Source organism: Streptopelia decaocto, assembly GCF_964273445.1.
Source record: "Streptopelia decaocto genome assembly, chromosome: 1".
NCBI lineage: Eukaryota > Metazoa > Chordata > Aves > Columbiformes > Columbidae > Streptopelia > Streptopelia decaocto.
This window is the reverse complement of record NC_138663.1, coordinates 135907072-135924638: the sequence shown is the minus strand read 5'-3', so window position 1 is coordinate 135924638 and position 17567 is coordinate 135907072. Positions and strand designations below refer to the sequence as shown.

Here is a 17567-nt window from a genome sequence, read left to right as displayed (position 1 = left end):
TCAACAGTGCACGTCTGAACCTTACTGAAACAAAGCTTAATTTTTATGTTGTGTTTGCTACAGCGGCAGTCAGAAAGAATTTTACACTTATAAAATGAATAGACAAGGAGCCCAAATTTATCATTTCATGTAGCATTTCCCAGGGGAGGAGTAAGTTCCGTGAAATTTCCATTTAATTTTCAGTATGATTGATTATTCATAATTTGGACAGTCATTATAGGTATGGTTTCATTTCTGATGTTAATGAAAAGCACCATCTAATTTCTGATTATGTCTCACATTGATGATCTTGTCCTTACCTCTACAGATAATCATGTATGGTACTGATTTTGTCCTTATTTGAAAGCTCTGTGATGCTTTCTGAAAAACTGAAGAAAACCATATTCAGACAGATTCCTAAAGTACTGTTCATGAAATGCAGAAAAAGCTTCAATAGTGCTTCAGTGTCTTCTGAAATAAAATAACTCTACATTAATTAGCATTTTAAATCTTGCTGAGGCTTAAAAATACATTTTTTTAGGTAACTGATTTTTAAACTGAAGAACATGCGTTGAATGGAATAGTACCACCAAGGAAAGAAAACTAATAAAAGCTTTTGGAAAAGCTATATGATGATGGATGACATTCAACTGAGATGAATGAATTTGATAGCTGGCAGGAAACTTGGGATATCCACTTATCTCTTTGAGTACTTAGTAACATACAAGACAAAGGTCTAGGAAGCTCATAAAAGTAGAGGCAGTGATATTTAACCATATCCCTTCTTGCTCTTATTCGTATGATATATAGTTCTTTCTGGTAGTGCACACACAGTTTCCTGATTTAAAGTAGCAGTAGGTAAGAACTGTTAAGGCAAGATCTTGTTTCCTTACAAATGTATAAAATAAAATGAAATTAAAGAAGATGAGTTGCATCAGTTGAATCCAACGGTTGGATTTTAATTGTTTGGATTGGTTTGGACTAGTTTAGTTGTATTGTCTCTATTTTAAAAGTGAGTTTTCTGTACTGCTTTTCTTCTCATATAGTGCTTTGAGTTCAAATAGTCATAGGAATTAGAAGTGGGAGTAAGTTGGTAGTGTGTTTTACTTTGTCTTCCCATTGTTTACAAAACACTTCCAAGGTAATCCATGTAAACCGATATCTAAGGTCGCCCTCATGTTGGTTCTGATTCTGTTTTTCAAATGGTATTTTGACAAATGTTCTTCATTATATCTTTACAGCTTCAGTTTGTGATGGAAAATTTATGTTGACTGATTCCTCTGGTTTTTTTCACTCTATGAATTATCCAAAACCATATAATGAAAATATCATTTGCCAGTGGATTATACTGTAAGCCATTTTCCAATTATTTTCTATCTAAACTTTTTGATTATGAGGTCATATTGTTTCCTGCACACTGACCTTATGCCATTTGTTTGGATTCCCAAATACCCCAGTGTGGAAAATATGTAATAGCATTTTCTCCTTATGCAACTTCTATTTTAAAAAATTAAATGCCTAAACCCCATAACTATATCAATAATTTTCCCACTTACTAAGATTCTTAGGTATAATTTGAGAAATCTTGTGTATTATATACATGCACAGAACATATTTGTAAGTTCAGAATAAATTACTTAATTCAAAATAATAGCAAGATATATGTTTCAAAGTATTACAATAAATACTTCTCTTTAGATAATGGTTTTATATTATATAACTGTTACAAAGAGATAGAGTCTTCAAGAACTCCCTTGTCATTTACAGGTACATATTTCATTTGAGAGTTAACAGTATCTGGGCTCCTCTATCATTTAGGAATATGTTTAAAAAAGTGCATGAGTATCATTTGACATAATAGCACCAAATGACCAAATGCCTTTTGAACCCTAGGCACAAGAAGTGGAATTTGTTTAATCAGGGATACATACCTACAGGGAGGGACAGCTATTTGACTTTGGCACTCTAGGTGCACTTCAGAGGACAGCGAGAAGAAAAGGTTAGCCATAGTATGTGATAAATCTCATACTAAAGCACACATCTAAAATGTTAGATGATTGCAATCTGGAAGCTCCTAAAAATCCTTACTATCACAGTATCACACTATGTTTGGGATTGGAAGTGACCTCAGAAGATCATCTAGTCCAATGCCCCTGCCAGAGCAGGAACACCTAGATAAGGTCACACAGGAACATGTCCAGGTGGGCTTTGAATGTCTCTAGGGAAGGAGACTCCACAGCCTCCCTGGGTAGCCTGTTCCAGTGCTCTGTCACCCTCACTGAGAAGAAGTTTCTTCTCAAATTTAAGTGGAACCTCTTGTGTTCCAATCTTGATCCCATTACCCCTTGTCCTATCATTGTTTGCCACCAAGAAGAGCCTGGCTCCATCCTCATGGCACTCACCTTTTATATACTTATAGACATTAATAAGGTCCCCCCTTAGTCTTCTCCAAACTGAAGAGACCCAGCTCCCTCAGCCTTTCTTCATAAGGGAGATGCTCCACTTCAGTAATTACTGCTTTGAAAGGCAGTAATTCAGATTATGGCTTTGTAATAATGGCCACTCTGATTCTGAGAAATATTAATTTGGTAGAAGGGTTTCAAAGGAGACTAAGGAAATGCCTTTAAAATTGGATAAGATTTGGAGTTCTCATTCCCAAGGCTCCTTTGGAAGTGCTAGCCTTCGTGTTTGTTCAGAACTTTCATCTTTCCCCTTGACACTTCAGGAGAAAGTAATGGTTTTCCTTCTGTTTAGTACATTTGTTCCTTTTCATCTTCAGCAATGCTATCCACCAATAATTACTGGCTGCACCTGGTTTTAAGATATAGGTGTGTCATATGAAAAGCACAAAATTGTATCCTTCAGAATATAAGCCTGACTTATTCCTGAGTTCATGGCGTCACAGAATTTAAGCAGGATGAATAAATCAGATCTCAAGTGCACTGCTTCCTTCTGAGCAGTTAATTTTGCTTCAAATGCTGCTATAGCTGCAAGAAGCATTGATTAGGTTGATATCTATACCAGGTATGCAGCTAACAAAAGCTCAGTTTTGGAAAGTATCATGAGTAATTGTAATTAATATAGTACAGGTGCCACAGATCTGTGTAGCTACAGATTGATTGATGAAAAAAGAAACCATCTGATTTTATTTGCCAGTTATTTGCTTTAAAAAAATATGGCAACACTTGACAGTAAAGGCCTGAAAAATTCAAAATGATACTCAAATTTTGTCTTAGTTTCAAACAGAGTTATTTCTATGTGGGAGCCTTTTGGGTTTTTCAGTAACCAATGAGAGACATTTTGTCCTATTATTTTTATTAAGCCTATAAAAGCTGTTAAAAGTCACCCTATAATACATACTAAAGATAATTTCTCTCTACCTTTTTTGTCTAGAAAGATTCCCTCATTATATTTAGGAAAATTTAACTCCTCCTCAAATGAAGATATAATTTCCTCTCCTTTTAAGAGTAAGAACAATATGCCTAATATTTTCCTGAAAGATTAGCTTCCTGAAAGATTACCTTTCAACTATATATAACTAACACACACACATAAAAAACAAATGCAAATATTCAAATGTTTTCATCACACTTCCCTACAAATTAGTACTGACAAGCACCAGCAGATTGCTGTGTAAAAGCTGTCTTCACTGGGTCTCTCAATTCCAGAAAGCAACAGGAATAGGTTCAGGAAGCTAACTGATTGTGATAGTAGAGTTTTAGAATGTGGACTACTGTGTATGTTTAGTGCAAAGGCAATGAGACAGCTAGTTAAAGACAGATTACTGAAAGACCAAAACTGCAGCAAAATAAAATGCAACATTTTTTACATTTAGTTAAAATTACTTCTTTTATTAAACTTGCTAGCTGAGGGTTAGGTTTGATAACATGTTCCCAGAGATCATCAAATCTTCATGTAAATCCTGTTTTTATCATAAGAGACATTATTTTGGACCTTCAGGAGAGAGATTCTGATTTCTCACTATTCATATTGATGCTATGATACTATTCCTTTGACTTCAGGAATTCAACTTGAGTAGTGAGATGTAATTTATTAGTAACATGTCTGTAAAAATAATTTTAAATTAATGAGATTACAGAAAAAACAAACAAACAAACAAATGAAAAAACCCACAAAACTCTGTTCACCTGAATATCACATTCTAGAGTTTAAAAGAGTCAGTTCCTAAAATATATGTAACACCAGTGAGAAAAGGAGTACTTTTACTGTTACAAAAGGTTTATGCCCTATTCCTTTGCTAATGTTACAAACTAGAAGTTAGATGAAGAGGTCATCTTGATTAAAAAATTTCACGTTGTTTCTGAACTTGGCATCATTCAAGCATGCAATGAATTTACTACAGTCAAAAAAAGATTACTAGAATATGAATTTAAGTTTTAAGGTTTATTTTTTTCTTGCTTTCTTAGAGTGCCTCAAGGGTTGTCCATTAAACTGAACTTCACCTCTTTCAATACACAACAATATGCAGACATTTTAGATATTTTTGAAGGTATAGGACAAAACAAAATTTTAAGAGGTAAGTTTATTTTTTATTTAATATTACTTTTCCATTATTAAAATGTAAGTGGCAAAATAAGGATCTGAGGTGAAAAAAATTGCATACATATGTTTAAGTGGAGAATTAATATGTGTTAAATTACTGTGTTAGACAATTGATCTTGATATATATATCTACTCTTACAAAGTGGCCAGATAAATGCTTCCCTAACATATTAAGAAATGTCTACCTGTTTTTTAAAAAACTTATATGAACGATCTTGATAACTTGACCAGAACTATGGTCTTGTGGGGTCCATGTTTCATTGGAAATATTTTGTCAGAAGATCCTGTAACATCACACATGGTAACATAAAATTAAAACATCTAAACTTAAACTGTTGGGAGAAGTACTATGATACTCCTTGAAACTCACTGAAAGCATGACATTGCTTTCCTCAGACCTGGAAATGTAGATGGTATCTCTGTCTCTATATTCTATCATGGGAAACTGAGATTTTTCACAAGACTCAGTCTATCCAACTGAATTCCATCAGAGGTGGTATGCATGTACTTGAAGACAAATATATAGAGATTATTTATCCTTACTTTTGGAAACAGGGAGAGAGTGGGAATGTCAAATAGCAAAAGACTCAGAAAATAAAGAATGGAGAAATTCTACCCTTTCAGTACTGTTTTGAACTTGACCTCCCTTTGGCATTTAAATTTATTTGTGAGAGTTTCCATCGATAACATTCTCTGCAGCAATGATTATCTTGCATGGTTTTAAGGAGTGCTGTGGGGATGATGAGTGATACCACAAATACATAAAGACAACGTTAGAGACTGTAGATTACCTAAAATTTTGCAGTTTGAGTGGCAGATTTCCATGTATTGGAAATACCAAATGTAGAGGGAAGGAGGACTACAAGGCATTTACAGATTAAGACGCTCCTTGTAAGTAAGTAAAAGAATATGAGAAGGAGGAAGGAAAGTAATGCACATATAATTAAAAGCGTGAAAGATTATGCCCATTGTCGTTCCCTAATAATTTGATGTTGTTTCAAATATCTAGTAATACGACTAGGTAAACAGCTCCTCCTCAGGAAAGCCAAAAGTCCCTCTGTCTGTGCAAAACTGGGTGAGGACTTCAGAAGAGAGAGAGCAGAGGTAAAAACTTTCAGAAAAGAGTGAGAAATTCAGGATTTTCTTTATCCTGAATACAGTCACTAGTCTAACTGTTGTTGCCTGGCATCATATCCGCTTTAAATGGAGAAGCAACTATTTTACAGTATGATGATTTGTATTGGTCCTTTCATTTCACGCATATGGAATTTATACGAGTGAATTTAAATTAACTTAGAATTTGAAGTCAAAATTTAGATACATTATACCTTAGAATCATAGAAGTGCCTAGTTTGGAAGGGACCTTGAAAGATATCTGATCCAAGATCTCATGGGAAAGGGAACTTAGATGAGATTATCTAGCACCCTGTCCAGTTGCTTGTCAGAACATTGTGATTGTTCCTGTGCCTTCATGCATACATCACAAAATTAAATTCCTATGCAGTTTCGGAGTTTCCTTATTCTTTGAATATCAGTAAGTGTATGTGTTAATTATTAAACTGTAAGTATACATAACAAAACCATGTAATCAATACTATGATTCTAGAGTTTCAGAGTGCATATCTGTAAATTTTACGAACATTTACAGCATAATTACCAAGGATATGAAGATTATAGTGTTGAATATGTGTACTATAAGCTGATATCCATACTTAAGGATATGGGAGATGGGATATGCAAAATACTTACATGGCAGCCAGACAGCTAAATATCTTTAGGATTTTGAAGCTATTGTAGGCAGGATCACAGTACAAGAGGGAAAACATTCTTTAAGACTCAGAAAGCTAATCCACTGTGTTTTTGTGACAACAGTGGGAATTTCAATACACATGGAATTGTATTTTCTCTGACTATATTATTCTTTATTTGTTCTCAGCTTCTCTGTCAGGGATTAATCCTGAAACAATTTACATTTTTTCTCATGAAGCTACAGCACAATTCGTATCTGATTATTCTGAAAATCACGATGGCTTTAATGCAATGTACACAGCATTTAATGCAAGTGAACTAAACAGTAAGTGTTCTTTTTTGTATGTGTGTTTGTTCGTTATCCCGAAAGTTTGCTGAAACTATATTTTCAATTTGACAAACGGGAGATGAAAAGGGAAGCAGTATTTTATGGCCACAGTCCACTAACTAGATCCACTTTGAGAAATTTCCTACTATTTTAAAGATCAATTTGTTGATTTCACTAAGATCGTCCACTGGTTTACAGGCCTGTATCTAACAGCAGGGTGATATCTTACAATTTAATCTGTTTAAATAAGAGTAAGACTGTGGTCATACCTCCATCAGATGCCTCTCAGCCAGTTTGTTCGCTAATGAACACTCTAAAATCACTGATGCTAATCATTATTCTGTGATCACACTACAGGATCTGTTCTCCAGAGTTTCTCATGTCCTAACTTGTGCTCCCAAATGGTAAAATTAATATCCAGGAAGATACCTACTTCAGCAAATAGGCATTGGAAAAAGTTCAGATGCAGTAAATCTACAGTGACAATAATACACAGTAATATGACTCATGCATTTGCATTCTTTAGTAGTCAGAAAAAAATGTTTAGATGCAGATTGGACAAGTGAAGGCTTCTTCAGCTGCTAAATTTTGAGCAGGATGTGAATAAGGGATGTGACTGGGAAGGGCTATGCTTCAGGAGGCACGCAGGCTGCCAGCCAACTCTTGTCATGTGGAAGCCTTTGCTGGGGGCTGACCAGGCTTCAAGGCACCATAAAAAGACATTGAGCAAAATATCATGGGAAGATGAGGATTTTGCAGTGAATATATGCGAGCAAAGAAGGAGGACAAGGAAAGGGGCATCCCTGGTGCATAGAGCACAGCATCTATATTGGGAGTATTCACTTCTGGTGGTGGGCCCTGTCAGCTGGGACAAACCAGACCCTGTCAAAGAAAAGAATCAAAAAGCATGGTTAGTCCTTGGTGTTAGCTATGCAAGGGGTCCTCTCTCATTCACCCACCACTTTACTTGTGAAGGAACAAAAAAGAAGGTTGATGAACAACTGCAAGAGCATGAAGGCCCACTTTCAGCAATTGTGTTTTGTTAACAGGTACAAATGACACATTTATTTGAGCAACTATGTTGCATTGCACAGAAGAGGAAGTTGAGTCACCATGGGCTCCAGTTTTCAAACACAGAAAAAATTTACGTTGCTTGGCACTCATTCTTCTGTATTTCTGAGAAAATACTTAACATCTCTGTCATTTTTATTTACTAGAGGTTCTTATTCACAGATTATGAGAAAATCAATTGCACTTTTGAAGATGGCCTTTGCTACTGGATACAAGATTTAGATGATGATTCAGACTGGGAGAGAGTTCAGGGACCCACCTTCCCTTTTATGAGTGGTCCTGATTTTGATCATACACTTGGCAACGAGTCAGGTAAGTTCAAATACAAGTTGCTTGTAGATTAAAGGAGAAGCTTGATTAAGCTTATGCTATACCACTGCACAATGGATTCTTCATAGTGGTAGTGCTGTGACATACTTTTATTCAGCCATAAAAATGAGTCAGGGCTACCAGACAAAATATTTTATGCTACTCATTGCCATCTTGTGGAAATACACCAAAACTTAAAGAAGTAGTAAAGGAACACATGAAGTGATTAAAATGTGAAGTATTGTCAAGTTTCAATGTAAATAATATACCAAAGTGCCTTATCTGAGAAAGGAATTTCTATTGTGCAACAGTTTTATAGGTCGAATAGCTACATGTGTACCTTAAAGAAAAACAAGTGTAGTTATATAGGGAAATCACTTCTATTTCATCCCTATCTACTAGTGACATCCTCATGGTTGCCACAGAATAATTTTGATTTAACATAAAGTTGACTTGCAGGGTACATAGGGCACCTGTGTCCCCAGTTAGTGTAGCACACCAAACACAATAATTTTCAGCACATGCAAAAGAAGCAAATGCTCCAGCAACTGATATAGCAAAACAACTTAATTGGAAGAGTGATCATATCAAATGTGGGTTTTAATGAAAGAGATAATACTGATAGGAATCAGATTTTGAATGTGTATCATGAATGTATATACCAGAATTAGACTCCAAAACTTTTTTTCTGCTTCAACAGGAAAACCAAACAATCTCTTTCTCAGATGGTCAGTCCAGTGAAAACTAATTAACATAATTTGTATTTTGCAATGTTTATTTGTATTCTATGCAAGACTTACACAGAACATATTCAGTGACAAATAACTGGAAAAAAAAGCAAATTATTCTAGAAAAAGTTACTCCCAGGGAAAAAAAAATATTATTCAGTACATTACTAGACACAAATTATTGACCTGTCTCTGAGTAAATGCACGTTTTCTAAACAATCTTCAGAACACTGTTTTATCTTCCCACTTAAATCACAGAATACAAATAAAATGAAATAATATAAAGTTTGCTTAATAAAGCACTTGACAATGATTTCTAGCTCTCTTGCAAATAATAATTTATTTTAGGTGCTCTCTGTTTCACTGAGTTACATCTAAGCTGACATATGCAATGTTCCTATATTTAGTGTTGCTATTATATTGAATATTCAAATTTCTATGGCCTGTATTTGAAATAAGAATGTGAGCTGCATCATCAGTATCTAGCTATTACATACTTTCAGAAAGACAGTGTATTTTTGCCTTGCTGCTCTTGAAAAGCAAAGGACTTAATACACACTCAACAATTGATTATGAATGCTCAGGAAACTGATGAGACAAAGGCAGAGAACTTTCATTTTGTCTGTGTGAAGACCTCTTCTGAAAAAGAAAGCTATGCCCATTTTCTTCAAGCTAGACACCATGTATATTTTAATGCATGATTTCTAAGTCAATAAAGGAAATGAAAGACCTAATTCAGATTTCAAACTAATTTTCAGGTACTTCAACCTCCCACAAGAAAAAGCTAGCTATTCTAGAAGTATAAATAAGATTATATATGTAATTTAAGATATTAGATGTAATTTAAATTATATATTTATTTGTATATTCTATTAATATAGTATTTAAATATAATATTAGATAGGTAGATAAGTTAAATCCAATACAGCCATGATTTCAAAACAGCAATAACTTTATTTTAGGACTTTTAACTCTGCCTAATTTTGCTTTTCTTGTGACAAATCACAATGTTTCTGTAGCCTGACCTCACATTATCTTTCCATATGACAGCAAGAAGTCCAAAATCCCATCTACAGGTAATGAACTCACGAAAATCTAAAAACCCAGTTTTCCCATGTAATATATATATTTTTTTTTATCATGCTTCACCTTGCTTAAAATACTAATGTAGTCATTTTCTCACCCCCTCAACATGCAACCCATATTTCCCATCATTATATGGATAAAAATTACAAAAATATTGGGAAATTTATTTGCAAAATTACAAGAAATATTGAACAGGAAAACATTTTTACAAACTAAGTAGAAACCGCTCAGGTGAATTGTTGCTTTCACTAAATAAAAGATAGATTTCCCACTGATTTTGAAAGGACTAGTTTCCTATATCATGTTTAGTTCTGAGGAGTGTCCAAAAAGCTTAAAAGCTGATTTAAATGTCATTGACTGATGAATGTAACTTGGGAAAATCATTCACATCTGTTGTGTAAGGAATCTTCCAAGTCATGCAACACTATCTGTGCTATTATTTTTAATATAAAAATTCTCATTCAAAACAAAACAAAACAAACAAACAAACAGTAATTCTGTGCTGACTAACACGTGGTCATTATCTTGCAGGATTTTATATTTCAACACCCATAGGTATTGGATTCATAGAAGAGAGAGTCCGGATTCGGAGTTTGCCTTTGGTGTCTTCAGATCCATCTTGTCTAAGCTTTTGGTATCCTTACAGAATTCCTAAACATATACTTTGTTCAAGAATGAAACCAAATAACTTTCTTTTATATAAAATATTAATCCAAGTCAGTGTGCCAGCAACACAAGCCTGCTTCTGTTTGGATTTCCATGATCAGTCTCAGTTCCAGGCCTGAAACATTGTCTCCTTTAAAGGCTTGATGCTTGCAGCTAGCTTCAATGTATTTTCTTTTTCACGCAGCATCCAATATTAATTTCTATACAGAAATGATATTAAGAATCCTTGACATGTTTTTTTTTTGCTATAAAGCTTAGCTAGGCCACTGCAGAAAATACAGCAAAGTACCAAGTAAAACATCCAGTTAAACATATGATCCATTTTGTTTTCATGCTTATTGCAAGTTTGTCTTAATTCCATAAAACTGTTTATAAAATAAAAGTCTTGATACTTTTTTGTGAAATTTCACTTTGTTCTAATAATACTAAAATTGCTCTTCCCTCTCTAGGTATTTCATGTACAGTCCTAATGTTTACCGTTTAAGAGTTATCATAAGTAATGAGCATGGCTCGGAAAAGATCATTTTCCAGAAAGAAGGAAACTATGGAAACAACTGGAATTATGGACAAGTAACTTTAAATGAAACATATGATTTTAAGGTTTGTTAAACTGCTAGTTCTTTAAAAATATATTTTAACTAAAGTAATGTCAGAATTTTCTGTTGAATGAACTCAATGATCCACAGCTCCAAAGATAATATCTAGCACTGTTTACTAATGCATGTCATCAAATAAAAGTTAGCATGCAGAAGACTGGAGTCCCCATTTCAATTGTCATCCACTCCTTCACTATTCTGAAATTTAAATTATTATTATTTTAGAAAATAGAAAACCTTAACATTGCCACAGGAAAATCAATGCTATAATGAAAGAGAGCTTTCTACAAGAGTGTTCAAAGTCTATCAAAATCCGATGTGGAGTTTAAAATCTTGACAATGAGTGTGATATGAGGCACTTAGCCACGAAAAGATTTAAATTGAGTAACTTCAGATTCTGAAGCAGTATTTTCACTAATTAATTACAGAAAAATTCACTGGAAATGTGTTCTGTACAGAAATGTATTTGGTATTACGTGGTTAACAACCAACCTGACTTATCTGTAAACAAAAGGAAACTTATACTAGACAATTCTTTCAGCAACTCTCTACTGAAAACATTTTTAATAAGCATTTGGGATGGCTGGTTCTGCTGTAAAAGCTTTGATTGATGCAAAAGCACTGCCAGAAAGATGCATTTACCGTCTGAGGAAGAAAATGCATCTGCAACCTGACTGCATCAGATTTCCAGGAAATGTGTGCTTTATGATACAGGATGAATGATACACCTAGCAGCATTTCACCAGCGCAAATTCCTTGGTAGTAAGATGACTTTAAATATGTGGAAATAATACACAATAACAAACAAATTATACTAATGCCAGTTTTTCATGGGGATATGCCAGTAGGTCCGGAGAAGTTTGGACTGATGAGTGATATAAAAATTCTATTTCAAAAATTACATGTATTTATATATAAAAAGTAAAATTATTGAATAGTTTTAAATCATGTTCATGCTTTATACAAAGAAGTTACTGCATTCCTGAGAATGATCCACTCCATTTCCACAGTGTTTTGAAAGGAATCCTGTCTCATCCCTGATGCCATTGTCTGAGTGTAGCACCAGTGTAGATTTCAGTAGAAGTAACGGCATTCAAGAAAGAAGACAGAATGGTTCATCATAGGAAGCTGTTTCATTAAGTTAAAAAATTCTAATTCTTTTTTCATGAACTTCAGGTTATATTTGATGCCTTTAAAAAGCGTGGTCAAAGTGAAATTGCATTGGATGACATTGGCCTGACAAAGGGCAAGTGTGATGAAAGTAATTATGTAGACCCAACTGCGATTCCAACTGTTACTACTCTCCCTTCAGTTCCTAGTAAGTAAACACTAAATTACAGTTGATTGCCATTTCCTATTACTGTATGCATGTGTTATTCAGAATCAACCTTCAGTTTTCTAAAAATGTCTCTTCAGCATTATGAAGTTGTCTTCAGGATAACATACTAGGGATCAGGTTCTCTGCCCATGTCTCTGTTGATAGCAACAGAACTGCTTCACAGCTTAAGTTATCAGTACAGTATCTTCCAAAACTTGAATAGTGGAGGATAACTGAAGAATTTAGATTCCTCTCTAAACTTTTTAATTGGTAAAGCTTCTAGGAAGCTGCTGAAGGGGAAGGAAGCTGAAATATTTGAAATTATAAACAATGTAGCAGTGGGATAAGAGATTTAGCAAAGTCACATAATAATATCACTAGAGGTCTCAATATTAAAAATTCACCAAGCTCTGAAAACACATGCACACTGAAAACTACCATATTTAGGGAAATGAATCTACAAGAGTGCCGGAGTGACTTAAGAATGGAGCACAAACTATGTGGGTGTCTAAAACCTCAAACAATGGTATTATCTGGAACAAGGCTCACAATGAGGGACTTCTTTCCATTATACATTTGGCCATATTGACTTTCCTACTATATATGATTGCACTAAAAAGGAAAAAGAAAGCAATATTTGCTTTGAAAAAATATAAATAGGGAAACAGAAAGGACAGAAGGACATTTAGCAGTTGTTCTGGTTTTGGAGGAAATGAGTGGACAAAAAAAAAAAAAACAATCAAAGGACTCTTTCCACTGCCTGATCTAATAAGAGGTTTCAATATTTGTGTAAATGATGGAATGAGTCAAAACCTAAGCCTGATTTCTTCATTTTTACCTTTGTTAACTCTACTCCTCATGGTACAGTAGGAGTGATGAATAGGCACTTGGTCTAGTAATGATGGATGGGACTTTTTTCCTGCTTGAGAAGTCCTCATCTTGTTTTATCTCACTAAATTCTTGGCACTTGTTCTGAAGCCCAGATTCAGTGGGAAACTGGAGGAGGGTTGGCTTGATTTGCACATTATTGCTATCTTCTTCAAGTCATGTAGAAGTTAATGAAACACAAAATGTCTCTACCTATAGCACATATGCACTTCTCCAGACAGGTTGTACAGGCTGATCCAGATCCATCACATTGCAGAGCCTTTTAGAGGAAAACACAGTGATTTAAGCTTCCTCAAAACATTCCAGTTTCACAGAGCTAGTTAGAAGAATCTCACTGAGAAAAATATGAAAAAAACACCCACAATCATCATTATAAACACAGAAAAAGTATATAAAACAATGAAAAAAAGATTTCATATTATGTTAACCAGGTCCACGCACATTCAAAGCAGAATCTGGTACAAATATGAATAGAACATGTGGGAAAAATAATTAAAGTATCTGATAAGGCTTTGTAATTTTTAGTGAAAGAAGGTTGAACTTTTCAGAAAAAAAGAGATTTCTACAAAAGACCCATCCACAGATGGCTTCAAGTCATTAAAACAGGGAGTATGTTCCAGGACTGGTTCCTGTTTGATTTACTGTCATTTACAAAGCACAGCTAGTTGCTTTCTTGATGGCATATAGGAAATAAATATGGTCTATAATTAAAATAATAGAAAGACTGTTTGCATTGTGCTCATGTTTAAGCACTGTGTACTAATATTGTCTTTCTGTCAAATCTATCACCTCTAAATCTACTACATCATGAAAGGTAAGAAGGAAAAACCTTCCAAATGTAGGAGCAAAATTCAGTTTTAGTCCTGAGACACAGGGAAGTAAAGTTCAACAAGATGTCTCTGTCAGCAAAATTAAATTTAAATAACACTAGTAAATTCAATCATAATTTACCAAGTGAGTTTTGGAATTTGATTGTTGTTTTCATTAAAGTAATATTGTGAAGAGGTGCTGATGTCTGCCACCTCCAGCCATCTTTCAGTTGTTATAGGTAAATGCACTTTGCAAGTTAGCATCATTCTAAATACCAGCTGAATGCCACTGTCAAAACCGCAAAGAAATGTCATTCAAACTATAGTTGTCTGCTCGAAATATGGTGATAAACTTTTAATATTTTAAAAAGGAAGTGGTCATGTGGCACATAACTCTCTATGAAACAGACTATAAAGGATCCGTATTGTCCTTCAATATGATGCAAAAGCACAGCCTAAGCTGTTGTTGGGGAAAAACTAACTTGTTTAATTTTATGCATGCTATGTACACATTTATCTGTAACCGGCAATTAAAAAAAAAAAAAAAAAAAAAAAAAAAAATTAACAATCATCTTCAAAGAAGTAAGAAATCACTTTGATGGATGTCATGCAAGCTTACTAACACTAATGTTTTCACTACAAATGTCATGTCTATAAACAAGAGATGAAAGATTTTGAGCTCAGTTAATTTATTTTGTGAGGATTAGAGCTTTAGTAAGCAGCACTGGCATCATTCACAGTGTCACAAAAGCTCATTGAAAAGTCAAAAAGTTTTTGGTGGTTGCTTTCATCTTCATATTAATTTATAACATGTCTTTTAAAATAAACATCAGTGTGGAAATTATGGTGTAGATTCCACACTTAAGATGTGTTATGTGAATATAAATTAAAGTTTTGTATGGCAATATAAAGTTTTGGCCATAGAATGGAGGAAGTTTTTTATGAATAGGCCATATGTAATTTTCTACAGTGTTGAGAAAATAATCTATTGTGCTCAATGAAAGGACCAAGATGAGTAAAATCAATTACTTCTATGCCTTTTCCATGTAAGAGAAAGATCACTACTAATGTGCCTTATGTGTAGTCAACACCAGATCTCATTTCACAATAAGTTGCCCTTGTTCTGCTATTAAGAAAGCTGATTTTGCTCTGGTCATATCGTCAGATGATACTGGCTAATAATCATATATTTTTCATGCGGCTTTACAATACTTGTGTGTCTGTACATGCAGTAATGTTCATTAAAAAAAAAAAAAAAAGCCACTGCAATCTTTGTTTGTTGTTAACGGCATTTACAGAAAGTAGTCTTCATTGTGAGCTGTACAGATGAGACATAATATCCCTGTTGGTCAGCGCGTGTTTGTTAACAGTTCCTTTTCCTTTCAGAGAGTTCAACTTTTCTTGCCAGGAGAGATTTGGTGAAATGGAGAATTCTATAAAATGGCTGTCATGAGAAAGTTCAAACCTTTCTTGTATTTAGTAGAGCTTCCTTCCAGTGGGATTCAATGGGTAAACTCAGTAGGACTTATAGATTTTGCAGTCCCCAACTAAGTGGCTTAGAGTATGCAATACTGACAGACATAATGAAACACAAAATGTGAGCCATAAGGGGGGAGCCAGGAGTGTTGAAGTTTTGCCAAAGTCTGAAAGTTAAAAAAAAAAATAAAATTAAAGACAACAACAAAATGAAATAAAAAATATAGATTTATTCTGCTTTAACTTCTATTTCATGAAGCAGGTGGAGGGACACTGTTTCTTTTTGAATAAAGTAATCGCAAACAACAGAAGTGGAAAAACACCGAAGTTCATTCTGATGGTACAGCTAAAATGAAAATAAACAATATTTCTCACCATGAAATGAAGTTTTGGAATATGAAGCTGACGTATTTCAGATGTAAATCACAGTCTAAACTAAATATTGAAAGATGATATTTAACACTTAAAATACAGTTAGCTATGTCTATGTGTGTGAATAAATGTATGTGTATATATACATAGCTGCAATATTTGCTTTTAAATACATTTTATTCATTTTTATATATAAGTGCATAGACTCTATGTTAAAGACTTTTCTGAGTGGAGCAGTTGTTTCAAGGAAAAAGCAAATGGTTACTTTTACAATATAAAAGGTTTAACAGCAAAAGTTTTACAGTCCTGATGAAATCAAAGTGACAGTATAAGGTCTTTTTTGCTATGAATTTTATTTGCTAGATGACAAAATGGGCATTATGCTTGAGTATCTCTGCTAATGCTACAAGAAGATCAATCAGATAATAAGGAAGGCATACCAGCTAAGTGTATAAAAAGATTATATTTGCAGGAGGCAGGGCTTTCCTCTTTCTTTGACATTTTCTAGCTTTTGTATTAATGTACTAGTAAGTCATGCAGTTAACTGTATCACACTCCTTTCTTCATATATTCTGTCATCTGCACAGCTTGGCAGACCAATAATCATCAAATCAAGGGCAGACTGTGTCCTTTCCCTAACTACATGGGGAAGACTTCTCATAGCACCGCCGTGAACACAGTTGTGCACCTGGGCACTAGCACTTCACAAACAGCAAGATATGAACTCTAACTGTAATTAACACTATGGCATCAATTGTATGTGTCAACAGGTCTGACTTAAGGCACTGTAACTAATAAGGACAGTGAATTTCTTACACACCTTGTTTCCTCAATGCTCTATGTCCTTATCTTGTTGGCTTCTCACAACTCATTGTTTAAGCTTTGTACCAATGACACTATAACTGAACCATTACAGTGATTAAGTTAGCTCTTCATGAAATTACTTTTTCCAAATTATCTTTGTTACGATGAATTTCAAAAGTAAGACAATAGTTTAATAATGTATTTGAAATATTTTCTTTTTCAGCTGACTGTGGAGGGCCAGTCGAACTCTGGGAGCCAAACAGTACATTCAGTTCTGAGAACTTTCCAAATAATTACCCTAATCAAGCTTCTTGTAAGTCATTCTTCTCCAAGTCTTCAGGAAAAGTTTAGCCATATAAAAATACAGTTATACTAAATCTGCTTTCCCAAGTCAGGTCCTGTGAGGCAAAAAAGATCTAAACTATTTACAGAAGGATCTTTTAACTGAAGCCTGTATGGCACTTAGCAAAAGCTAAGGAATCATATGCCAATTGATTAAATGGATGAAAACAAGCATTAACCCTTGGAATGGGTTCAGACAAGCCAATTCCATCATGCCTATTATGTCAAATATCTGTATGTCAAGAAAACAACAACAGACAAGGTGCTGAAAGTCCTCATTTTACCATTACACCTCAATGTATTTGCCAAGTTAATATAATAATCTCTTCTGTTAAATAGCAAACCTTTTGTAGGGGCGAAGAATATGTGTATGCATTTTGCAAGGGATCCTCTATTGAATATTTCTTAACATACTAGTGAAAAGACATCCTCATTCTACTGCTCTTACATGATTTAGATTAAGCTACAGCTGGCAAAAGTGAA

The 17567-nt window shown here is 34.3% G+C and overlaps 1 protein-coding gene across 1 annotated transcript in view; it reads left to right on the top strand.

Annotated features, from left to right (window-relative positions):
* TMPRSS15 (transmembrane serine protease 15) overlaps positions 1-17567 on the top strand; it is a gene marked incomplete at both ends in the record, with an annotated part of 57717 nt that overhangs the window by 19678 nt on the left and 20472 nt on the right. The window contains 8 exons of the mRNA XM_082042952.1: positions 1221-1329; positions 4407-4516; positions 6479-6616; positions 7853-8002; positions 10345-10447; positions 10929-11079; positions 12252-12393; positions 16966-17055. Coding sequence (XP_081899078.1) covers positions 1221-1329; positions 4407-4516; positions 6479-6616; positions 7853-8002; positions 10345-10447; positions 10929-11079; positions 12252-12393; positions 16966-17055 — 993 coding nt within the window. The remainder of the gene's footprint in view (positions 1-1220; positions 1330-4406; positions 4517-6478; positions 6617-7852; positions 8003-10344; positions 10448-10928; positions 11080-12251; positions 12394-16965; positions 17056-17567) is intronic.